This window comes from Guillardia theta, assembly GCF_000315625.1.
Source record: "Guillardia theta CCMP2712 unplaced genomic scaffold GUITHscaffold_7, whole genome shotgun sequence".
In the NCBI taxonomy this organism is placed as follows: domain Eukaryota; class Cryptophyceae; order Pyrenomonadales; family Geminigeraceae; genus Guillardia; species Guillardia theta.
Window position 1 is genome coordinate 594,998 of NW_005434667.1, and position 10,425 is coordinate 605,422.

A 10,425-nucleotide genomic window follows, 5' to 3' on the forward strand; every position below is an offset into this window, starting at 1 on the left:
TCCCACATTCTCCCGTTACCCACCCCCACCGCCATCCCATCCTGATCCCTCCGGCCTTCCATGGCGATCCGCCCGATCAACTTTAACACGTTTTCGCTAAATTCACACACAATTTCCCTAAAAATAACTGAATTATACCAAATCTAAATAAAAAGTATCTAATTTAAAACAATATTACCTAAATTAACCAAATTTTCACTATATTACACACTCTCTACTTAATTCTGCAGAACTCTGTGCCTGTCAACAAACCACGTCCGCCTCAGCGTCTATTTCGGGTGCCTGCGGACGATGGCTCGGATGATGTATGTAGGAGGGAGCGAGCTGGGGCTGAGCGCGGAGAGCTTCCGTCAGGTGAGGACAGAAGACAGGAGGAGGGTTTCTGATTGAGCTTCCTCGATGGCTCCTCCTCCTCGTCTCTCCTTCTCTTCCCTCCTTCCTCCGCAAGTTTGTTCATTGTGAAACGGGTGACCCTTGCGACATGTTGGCTATCTTCTCTCGAGAAATCTGCTTGTTGGGTTGGATGGTTGTGTTTTGAACTTTTTGGGCTTCCATACACCCTTGTGTCATCCTGTCTCCTATATATGTTTGGATTGATTTCAGAGCACTGTACTGATCCTCTTCTGTCAGGCTTCGTCCTGCTCAAAACGCCGTCGAGTCCTGGCAGTAGCGGCAGTTTCTTTCTGCCTTGCCGTGATAGCAGCTGTAGCTCTTTCTGGAAGATTCCCATCGTCCACGGGGAGAACGGGAAGGATCACGATTGAGCTCACGGATAGAAATGAATTTGAGTCTGAGCCCGCATGGTGAGCCCTTGCTTTTGTTGCGGTATGGGGGTTTCGTTGATCGCGTGCGCACAGGGATGCAAATTGGAATTTGAAGGATATTCAGCACCATCTTGTCTTGACACAAAGGCAGCAGACGACTAGGAACAAGAACTTTGATGAACATGTAAAGCGCCTCGACCAGGACATCGAGGATTTGATGAGAATGGTGATGGCGGTCGTCGAAGGCGTGCATGACATTGACGTGCTTGCAGGCCAAGCAACCAGGTCCAGCAGGACCTCAGGGTCCAACTGGTCCAGATGGTCCCCCAGGTCCTCCAGGGAAGGACGGTCCTCAGGGTCCTCAGGGACCTCCGGGCAAGGACGGCCCCCCAGGCAAGGATGGACCTCCAGGAAAAGATGGCCAACCTGGGAAGCAGGTGATGGAGAGAGGAGAGGATCTCGAGGTAGCTCATGGGTGTACATGGCAGGGTGAACGAGGGCCTCCCGGCGAGAATGGAACTCCGGGCCCCAAGGGAGACCAGGGCCCTCCGGGAGCCCCCGGTCCAGCTGGACGCCAGGGCCCACCTGGTGCCACGGGCCCACCTGGAGAGATGGGACTTCCAGGCCCACCGGGTATGATGGGAGAGCCCGGACCTGTTGCTCACGTACATGTCATTCACCATAGGTAGGAGCAAGTGAGAGGTTTCTTGTTCCCCTGTGATTGTTGCCTTCAGATACATGAGCGGCGGAAACTCTGGGGAGGATTATTCTTATCAATCTAGCGGAGGGTATTACAATACCAGGGCACCTGAAGCCGATCCGAGGGCAGAGAAGTGGCAAGGCTGGGATCGCTCACCTCAGGTAGCCGAGATTGCCAGCCGGCCACTCGTCCCTCTAAGACTTTCGCTAGGCCCCTCAGGGTGGCAGCGACGACTATGTGAACTTCGGCAGGAACGTCGAGAACAACTATGAAACTGCTCCGACACATGCCGATGCGATCGTGGGTCCTGCGCCGAGTGGAGTAAGTCCCGACTGCTGCTGCAGATTTGCCTCAGTTGTAACACGGCATTCCCAACACAGAAGGCAGAAGACGGGTACAAGAAACGAGGCTCCATCGCTGTCTCGAAGGTGGCCAGACATGAATTCTCGTTAGATTGCCGCGTGACTGATAAGTGATGTAACCCAGGTGGACGCTAACGGATATTACTACCTCAACGTTGCCGGAGAGGTCGGGCATGAGATCCGCGCGGTGCTTCAAGGCGCCGACGGTTATCACCGACGATGGCAAGGATTCGGTCAAGTCTACACTGGCCCCATCAAGGCTGGGGGGTATGGCTCCAAGGATTATCTTCAGGTTAGTCGACTCGATCGCACCCGCTATCATGTTGCTGAGAACTCGGTCAGGTTCAGGATCTGACGACCGGAGAAACCGAATACTTTAGATTTCAATTTTTGTGAAGAGCTGACCTTGCTCTCGAGGTTCTGCCTTAGCAACAGATGGCAGCATGTGCAACTTTCCGTCTATATTAACTTATCATGAAACAGAGCAAAACCAAGACTGTATTCAACTCCCCTCTCGCGTTGGACCGTTCTCGAAAATGTATACCCAAGGTTGGAACGCCTGAAACAAAAACGGCCTGAAAGCGCAGTATATGTACATTCTGTGACCCAGCCTACTGTGAACACAGCAGCATGGAGCTCAAACAAAGCCTGGTGACTGGATCCCGTTGTCCATGCTGCTCTCAGGCTCCCGGGGCATACTGTGGAATATACCCTCGTCTCGCCGCTCGTCGCAAGGGATCGTTCCTTCCGCTGAAGACGAATCTTGCTCTAGGTGCGATGCGATAGCGAGCTACAGAGTTCTCCCCCCACTCCCCAGCTGCTCCCATGGGATAAGCCTCCGGCAAAACGGCTCCAGCCTTGCGCATGTAGCGGATCATGTTCTCTAACCGAAGAATTGAGTCCAACTTGCCGTGGTTGTTGAGCAGCTGAGCATCCAAATTTCTCTCTCGAGTCGAGATCACCATATCATGACACTTGGCGTGCAAGGCCTCTAGACGTGCAAGCGTGTAGAACACCACACTGCTGCCAAGCTTCTTCTCTATCATGCTGCGATCCTGCTCGCTCAGGGCATGTGTCATGTAGACAAGCTTGGGCAAAGCGTCCCACATGCCATTCTTAGAGTCTGCAAGGTTCTGCATACCATCACGTTGGTTTCGCATGCATGTCTGCAATAACTTCATAGCACGGTCAACATCTTGGCAGTTGTTGTCTTCCAGGTTGGGGTAAAGCATGTCCTCCTGACCAAAGGTGAGCATGGCAACATCAAGGCATCAGGTGATACTCACAGCATTCATGCAGGTCTCTGTCGATCGCTCGGCAATGTGCCACAATGTCAGCACTTGATACCTTGACGACTGCCACTCCTTTCTTCTGAGGGGACCAAACTTCGTGGGCTTGAATGCCCAAGGGTGTACCGAGGAGGAAGTGGCAGTGGAAGTGGAAGTGGAGGAGGAAGTGGAGGAGGAAGATGATAGCATCGTCTGCCCTCTATATGTACTGGAAACGAGCAGCAGCATCAGTATTGCCGCCCCTGCCCCTGCCGCTATCGCCACCCTCCTTACTCGCTGCATTGCGGCGCCTCTTCGTAGTATCAGCCCGAGCCCTCATCCCCCATCGTGCTGGTCCCTGAGCAGGCCGGGCAGAGGCCGGGCCAGAGGCCGGGCCCTGCAGGCAATCGGCCCGGCCCATCATCGGATCACTGACCCGGTCACGCGCGGCCCTGTCCCGGTCGGACCGTCCGACTCGGCGCTCGGACGGGCCGGGCACCGGGCACGCGGCCGGGCCCGCACTATCGGCCACTGAGTCCGGTCACGGGCTGCGGCCCGGCCGCGGGCGTCCGAGTCGGACCCCGGGGCCCGTCAGTCCGGTTGAGTAAACGATGTTGGTACTAGGGTACGGAGTTTGTCGTACCCGATATAGGACAAGACCAAGAGTGGACCGAACATTTTTAACTTTTTGTAATACGATTTGAAAATTAAAGGGATCTTTGTTTTACAGATTTGGTAAGGATGGAACCAGACGAAGCAATTATTAATATGAGCTGACAAGAGCCTTCTTGTACTGGTGCAGGAACCAAACTTGTGTGAGAGATAGAAGGAAAGAGGAGACACGTGGAGAAGAGAGAAGAAAAGGAAGAAGAGGAGAGAGTTAGAGGTGCACACAGGTGACGGGATGGGCACAAGTCAAGACAGAAAGAGAACTACACACGAGGAGAATTGTGGGCCGATGCAGGATGGGACGAAGAAATGACAGGGTCAACCATTCTGACCAGGGTGGTAGCGATTATACTCCTGAGGGTTTAGAGTGGAACAGGGAAGGAGAATAATGGTGCAAAAAGAGATGAAATGGAACACGTAGATGTTGCTTTGTATAATTCGTTCAGAAGGAAGGCAGATGTTGCGACACGGTCCTAACAATCACTGGGAGAGGATGTTGAAGGATGAAAGACCTTATTGAGGGTCATAGGGAATGTTTCTGAGTAGAGAGAGGTTCGCACAATGTTTGGTGTGAATTGTTTGTACTTGCCTGCATCTTTTCGGCAAGTCGTCGCACTGCAACTAGGAATTTCAGGATAACTTTTAAACGTGAGCAAGTTTGAGCGGAGCAAAGATGAATGTCTGTACTGGAGTACAGCACAGTGACTATGATCGTGTACAGCAATGTTCTCCCTCGTCCGCAACTTCACGTCTCTCAACAAGACCTTTTGCTCCCGTGTGGACGAAGTCAACTGCGTCAAGTCCGACACCACCATTCCCGGTGATTTTGTATGGTTGCTGCTCTCGGAAGCCGACTGACGTTTTTATGGTATGATCACAGAGGAGGGAGATTTCATTGCCCACCAGGATCCTTACATGGAGCATCTGTTCGACTCCAACAAGCCCTAAAAAGGTCTAGTGTGCGAAGGTTGTAATAAAAGAGCTTGCAGCTTGTTTAATGGCACTGCAACAATGTAGCCCGCGCGTGTACACACAGCCGAGCAGATGAACGTATCGATGAAGGAGGGCGAGGAGGTTGGTCGCCTCACATGTTGAACTCTTGGAAGAAGTCGTTGCCTGCAAGCACAAAGTCTCATCATAGTGCCATGAGCAAAGTAACTCCATGGTTCACCCTTGTCATCGCACACGATGAACGCAGGGAAGTCTTGGACCTGTGCGGCATCAGTCAGAGCGAAGCTTGAGACTTGGAGCAGTGAGACGACCTCGATCTTCCAGATTGCCTCCATGCCGAGCTCAGGGTACTCGAGAACTTCGACCTGCTTGCCGGTCAGTTGCTGATTGCAATTACATTCATTCGCGTCTATGATTCACACATGCACACATGCTGCACGCCAGAGCAACCCTCATGGTGAAGCTGCCCTTTGGCGCAAGAATCTAGGTTTACCTTCTTGATGCAGTTCTTGGCCAAGATTGCGGCAGGACCTCCGATCGAGCCTTCAAGCTAGTCATTCACCTCCTTCAAGTTCGCCTCCTTCACCAAGGTAGAATCCCCCGTTGTTCTTGCAGGCGGAGGTGACCTGCTTGCTTCGATTTCCTTTGGCCAGGGTGATGAGACTGAGACAGACGCACGTCAGACTCGTGCCCAGTGTTGTCGTCGAGACGATACCTTCCGCCGTTCTTCTGGAACAAATCCACGTATGGATCCATACGGCCTGGTAGCGCAGGTAAACACAGGAAACAGGCCGCAGGGGAGCTCAAAACCAGCTGTAGTTGGTCCAAAGGAACCAGAGGGCAGTCTGCGACGGTCGTCAGAGTCAGATAAGGTGACATACGAGGTATCACCCTTCAGGAGTCTTTGCAGGGCCCGCATAATAGATGGGGTGATTCTTCAAAGATTGTGAGGATATTCCACCACTATCGATCTGTGCACCTTCACGTAGTCCGGAAGTCCTTGCCCGCTGTCAAGTCGCTCCTTGAGCTGAGAAATAGAGACGAAGTCAAGACGTGGAAGGAAGCAAATGGCGGAGATTCAGATGTGAAAAGCAGGAGAAGCAACGTGACGAGGAGAAGGAGGAAGAGGAACGCGAGATTGGCGACAGCAAACCTTCGCATGAGCGATATCTCTTGCTACCACCAGAGTTCCTGTAAGCGAGAGCCTTGTCTTGATCGGATGTCTGGATGAATGTCAAGATATTGAACGAAAGAACGAGGATTCCTCCTCACTTTGTCAAAACATTGAGAATTTCTTTCATCGGCTTGTTCAGATCGAGCTTGACCACTAGAAGAGGATAAGTCGCATGAAAGAAACAGTTGCCAATTCAAACCGTTTTGAGACAGTTTATCTTCAGACACCTTGATTCTGGTCAGTCAACAACGAGATCTTGATTCTTCGAACCTCAGGAAGATACTTGGAAGGATCAGTTTCAAGCTTTTCGAGGAAGATTCCATCCCTGACATCAACGTCAACTACTGGCTCTCATGATCCTGACTACCATCAATGACTCACTTGGTTATCTTTGCCTTCGCTTGGCGATCAGCAGAGCACGAGACTCCCAATCCGACTGGGCAAGAAGCTCCGTGCCTGATAAGAGCAGACCGTTGATCCTCCACTCAAACGATTGCTCTCCATCGCACCTTGGAAGTCTGACCACTCTCACATCATGGCAGAAATATTTTCCACCAAACTGAGCTCCGATGCCCTAGGAGCAGGTTACACTCAAGCTTGCATCGAGAGGTTTTCCAACCATCTCTTGGCACATACGGAGAACTCTCTGCTCCCATTCGAGATCACGAAACGCTCTGCCCGACGCATTGCCTGCGACCCGGCAGGGAATCATACAATAAAAGACTGACTGAGGCGGGTCAACCTGAAGTGTGGAGATCGTCCAGGTATTTGGTGCTTGCAAGTTTGACAGTCTTGAGTGTCTGCTCAGCACTGGATGACACGACTTCTCGTCAGTACGACTGTCTCTTTCCTTCGACGGCTGCAAAACCTGAGCCCGCCAATCACAAGCGCGATGTGATACGGAGGACAAGCGGCTGTTCCAAGAGATTTGACCTGGAGGCAGTCACGTCGAAGGTCTTGAGCCAGCATTCTTACAAACCTTCTCTTCAATGAAGGCTTTCAAGGAATTCTCATTCAAAAGCGCCCTGAAAACAAAGAAATAGACGTCAATTGAGAAAACACACCAGTGGATTGATGATGCCCGATCCGAGAGAAAGGCGGAGACGATGATGAAGATGGTGACTCACTTGGTCTGCTGATAGAGGTACGTCTTGTTTGCTGAGCCTCCACCTTTTGCGAGGTAGAGAAACTAAATGGTTGTCGTCACGAAGAAGAGGGTTGCAATCAATGAATTGCCTTGTATTCCGATCCCTTTGTCGCATACAACTCAATCTGACTCGCAAGTCATCACGATCACCCACACATCATCTCTGAGTGCCCGACCTGCGCTGGGAGGTTGCATTTCGTGTTCGCTTCCGAGAACATGTCTTGGGGAGCGACCTTCAATCATGAGCGACCTCGCCACATCAGACAAGACGATACCTGAGAGTATCTCAGGTTGGTTCCTGTGTACGCATCGTATATCCCGTGGGAGAGATGCTCCTCGTCATCGCCGTCGGTCATCACCTTCAAGAGATTTTAAGCCCGATCGCGCTTTCACCCTCTTGGAGCGAAGTACCATTTGACCTCTCTTGCCGATGCAGATGCCCGTTCCTGTATCCTGGCAGGAGGGGAGGACCATTCCCGCCGCGACGTTGGCGTTTTTGAGCAGCTCGAGGGCCACGAACTGCAACATCACAACAATGGTCATCGCTCAACAACCTCGACGGGGCATGACGCACTCGATCGTTCTCTGACGCCTCGGGGTCCTTGAGGATTTTGCTCAACTGGAAGCACAAGTGAGGTCCTGGAGGGGCAGGGTGAACCCTATGTGACCTGCTGCAGGTGCGCAGGTCTCAGCAGATGAGAGATGTCGATCATGGCTTGTTTTGACAGAAGTCGCAGCCCCTCCGGTTCGACCTGACGGGCATTTTGAGCGATCGAGGCTGGGTTGGGCCGGAGCGCTAACCTTGAGGAAAGTTCGCCCATCGGGTCCGGGGAAAGTAGAGACATAGTCGCCCGTGAGCTTACGGTACCTGCAAGGATCGGGGCAGGTGAGAACAGGCGGGAATCTCCAGCGAAGATGCTGCGGGGTTACTCTGTTGAGTCGGGCTTTGAGTTTTCGAAGAGATCCTGATACTTGAAAGGAACCTTGACGGGGGTATCAGACTCATCAATATCAACATGAGAGGCTCACTGGTGACGAGAACCTCCTGACGAAGTTGGTGCGGTTGGCAACTGGAGCAGGAACAGTGAGGTATGCGGCGCCAAAACTTCGATGCGTTCGAAAGAAGATGGGAGGAGGTTCGTCCTCATAAATACATCATGTTGGACGCTTTATGGATCAAAAGGACAAGATTGCACATGCAAGGTACTGACTACATGCCACAGAGAACCGAGCTCAAGAATACACCGAGAGAAGCGAAGTGAAGAGAGCAGGATACAATAAGAAGAAGAGGGAGAGGCAGAGAGAGGAAGGCGGGTTGAGGATGGTGTCAGGAGAGGACTTGTGCATGCTCAGAAGCGGGTGGAGACGGAGGGGAGGGAGCGAGTCACCTCGGAAGAGCCGCATGGCTGATGCGCCTGTGCAAAGCTGGGGCGTAGGAAGGGATCAGGGTGGGTGGTACCCTAGCAAAGACTTGAGAAACAGGGGTAGTGTGTGGGGAAAGGAGGGGAAGGGGTGGGGTTACCTCTTAGTACCATTGGGTGGTCTAATGAACTTTTCAGAGGCCAAAGCACTGAATGTTCATACTTTGATTGGGTTCATGCTGAATTGACTAGCAGGAGAGGAGGAGGGGAGAGGAGGGGAGAGGAGGAGAGAGGAGGGGAGAGGAGGGGAGAGGAGGGGAGAGGAGGAGAGAGGAGAGGGGAGGGGAGAGGAGGAGAGAGGAGAGGAGAGGCGAGGCGAATGGCAGAGCAGATCAGGTAGAAACACCAGTTTTGTCAAAGACTGTCAGAACTTGCGAAAACACAAGCTTCTCTAACTCTCTTGTCAGGACGAGTGCGGCTGAGTTGCCATCATGCTAGGAAGGCGGGAGGACGGGCAAGTGAGAGCTCCATGTCGACATGTCGGTCCCGCCTGTTATGGGAGCAGGTGTGTCTTAGAACCGTCAGGAGCGCCTCGGTCCATGGCTCAACCGAGATCGCAAGTTGCATACAGTTACGTCAACGACCTCCGTCCCTTCACGCTCGTGCGACAGTCCTCGCCAGACGATCTCCTGCCGGTCCAGCTGAGCTGTGAGCTGAATCGTTGCTGTCATGAGACTCTGATGCTGGGCCAGTCAACCCTGTAAAGCTGACAAGGACGGCGATGGTCGATTCTGTGCAGGTTCAAGAGGATGGGCCGGAACAGGAGGGCGCAGTCGATGTGAAGGTCGTGAAGGAGACGCAAGCAGTGGCGCCGGAATATGTCGGGTGAGTGAAGGAGCAAGACGCATGTCCAGAGCGTGAAAGTTGGTGATTGCTCGTCAAGGTATCACGGGGAATGGAAGCACGGGAAGAAACATGGGAGAGGTACTGAGGTGTTCGAGAACGGCAGCAGGTGGCCACTGTTGCTCGCTGCGACTATCGGCAACTCTGACAGCGGGAGGGGGTCAGGTACGATGGTGAATGGAAGTACGACTTCTTCGATGGGGTCGGCAAGTACAAGTTCGTCACGGGAGACACGTGAAGCTCGTTGCGTGCTGCTGCTATAAGCCCCGTGACAGCTGCTTGCAGCTATGAGGGAGAGTGGGACCGGAACAGGAGGGAGGGGCACGGGACGATGCGCTGGAGGAGCGGAGAGCGGGAGGGAGACTGGTGAGCCGGAATAGGGTTGGCAGTCGGCAGCTGACGGATGTCCCTGGCAGCTACGTGGGAGAGTGGAAGGGAGATCAAATGCACGGCAAGGGAGAGTACTTCAAGCGTACCGGGGAGCGGTGAGGTCAGTGTTGTATGGCTGCCTTCCTCAGACCTTTCGTGTGGCAGGTACATGGGCAGGTGGAGCCAGTCGTACTATCAGGGGAACATCAGAAGCTTGCTGCTTCCTTTTTGATGAAATTACTGTCGTCTGCCCCTGCTGCTCGTTGTTCCTCTTTCTGTCCCCCTCGCTTCTGCCCCTGCCCCTGCCCCTGCCCCTGCCCCTGCTCCTGCCCCTGCTCCTGCTCTTGCTCCTGCTTCTCCCTTCTGCTTTCCCTTGTCCCTTGTCTTGTCCTCTCTTCCCTTCGTCCCCGCCCTCATTCCGTTGAGCCATCACTCGTCGTCTTCCGGAGGAGGAGGGCGAAGAGCGAAAGTGATCCTCGTCTGGTCGTGCGACACCCAAACTGGGAAGAAGAGGAGTGAAGAGCAGGGAGAAGCAGGAGGCAACGTACCCGGCAGAGCTCTGCCCTCCGAGACTTCCACCTCCTCCTCGAAGAACTGCACGGCCTGAGCGGATCCGATCGTCAGACAAGAGCCAGCAGGAGGGGAGGAGGAAGGGGCAGAGGAAAGACATGCGAGGATGCGGGGGGGTCTGAAGGAGGGAACAGGGGAAAGGGGGGAAGTGAGAGGCGCGAGGAGGAGAGGAGAGAGGGCAGCGAGG

General features: G+C 53.4%; 4 protein-coding genes across 4 annotated transcripts; 2 read left to right on the plus strand and 2 right to left on the minus strand.

Annotated features, from left to right (window-relative positions):
- Positions 1-291: 291 nt before the first annotated feature.
- Positions 292-2,222, plus strand: GUITHDRAFT_133342 (hypothetical protein; the record flags this gene model as incomplete). The annotated part of the gene is made up of 10 exons (XM_005839859.1): positions 292-354; positions 631-803; positions 858-990; positions 1,037-1,201; positions 1,253-1,449; positions 1,499-1,625; positions 1,675-1,785; positions 1,809-1,892; positions 1,951-2,118; positions 2,169-2,222. 10 exons carry the CDS (start codon positions 292-294, stop codon positions 2,220-2,222), a joined length of 1,275 nt encoding a protein of 424 aa, XP_005839916.1.
- Positions 2,223-2,273: 51 nt separating this feature from the next.
- On the minus strand, positions 2,274-3,413 carry GUITHDRAFT_161118 (hypothetical protein). The gene is made up of 2 exons (XM_005839860.1): positions 3,113-3,413; positions 2,274-3,064 (listed from the first exon to the last, which is right to left on the minus strand). Exons 1-2 carry the CDS (start codon positions 3,395-3,397, stop codon positions 2,507-2,509), a joined length of 843 nt encoding a protein of 280 aa, XP_005839917.1. The 5' UTR covers positions 3,398-3,413; the 3' UTR covers positions 2,274-2,506.
- Positions 3,414-4,847: 1,434 nt separating this feature from the next.
- On the minus strand, positions 4,848-8,439 carry GUITHDRAFT_101390 (hypothetical protein; the record flags this gene model as incomplete). Its single annotated transcript, XM_005839861.1, has 29 exons — positions 4,848-4,879; positions 4,935-4,974; positions 5,026-5,097; positions 5,145-5,257; positions 5,301-5,377; positions 5,430-5,475; positions 5,525-5,559; positions 5,606-5,649; positions 5,694-5,741; positions 5,868-5,937; positions 5,987-6,041; positions 6,088-6,115; positions 6,159-6,213; positions 6,270-6,344; positions 6,398-6,462; positions 6,508-6,578; positions 6,631-6,698; positions 6,757-6,821; positions 6,868-6,913; positions 7,016-7,077; positions 7,212-7,268; positions 7,311-7,394; positions 7,447-7,554; positions 7,610-7,654; positions 7,704-7,787; positions 7,837-7,903; positions 7,966-8,018; positions 8,065-8,105; positions 8,424-8,439. 29 exons carry the CDS (start codon positions 8,437-8,439, stop codon positions 4,848-4,850), a joined length of 1,722 nt encoding a protein of 573 aa, XP_005839918.1.
- A 556-nt stretch (positions 8,440-8,995) lies between these two features.
- On the plus strand, positions 8,996-9,900 carry GUITHDRAFT_101391 (hypothetical protein; the record flags this gene model as incomplete). Its single annotated transcript, XM_005839862.1, has 7 exons — positions 8,996-9,104; positions 9,149-9,281; positions 9,340-9,408; positions 9,465-9,533; positions 9,585-9,665; positions 9,716-9,784; positions 9,834-9,900. The coding sequence occupies 7 exons, from the start codon at positions 8,996-8,998 to the stop codon at positions 9,898-9,900; spliced, it is 597 nt and encodes a 198-aa protein (XP_005839919.1).
- Positions 9,901-10,425: the final 525 nt, after the last annotated feature.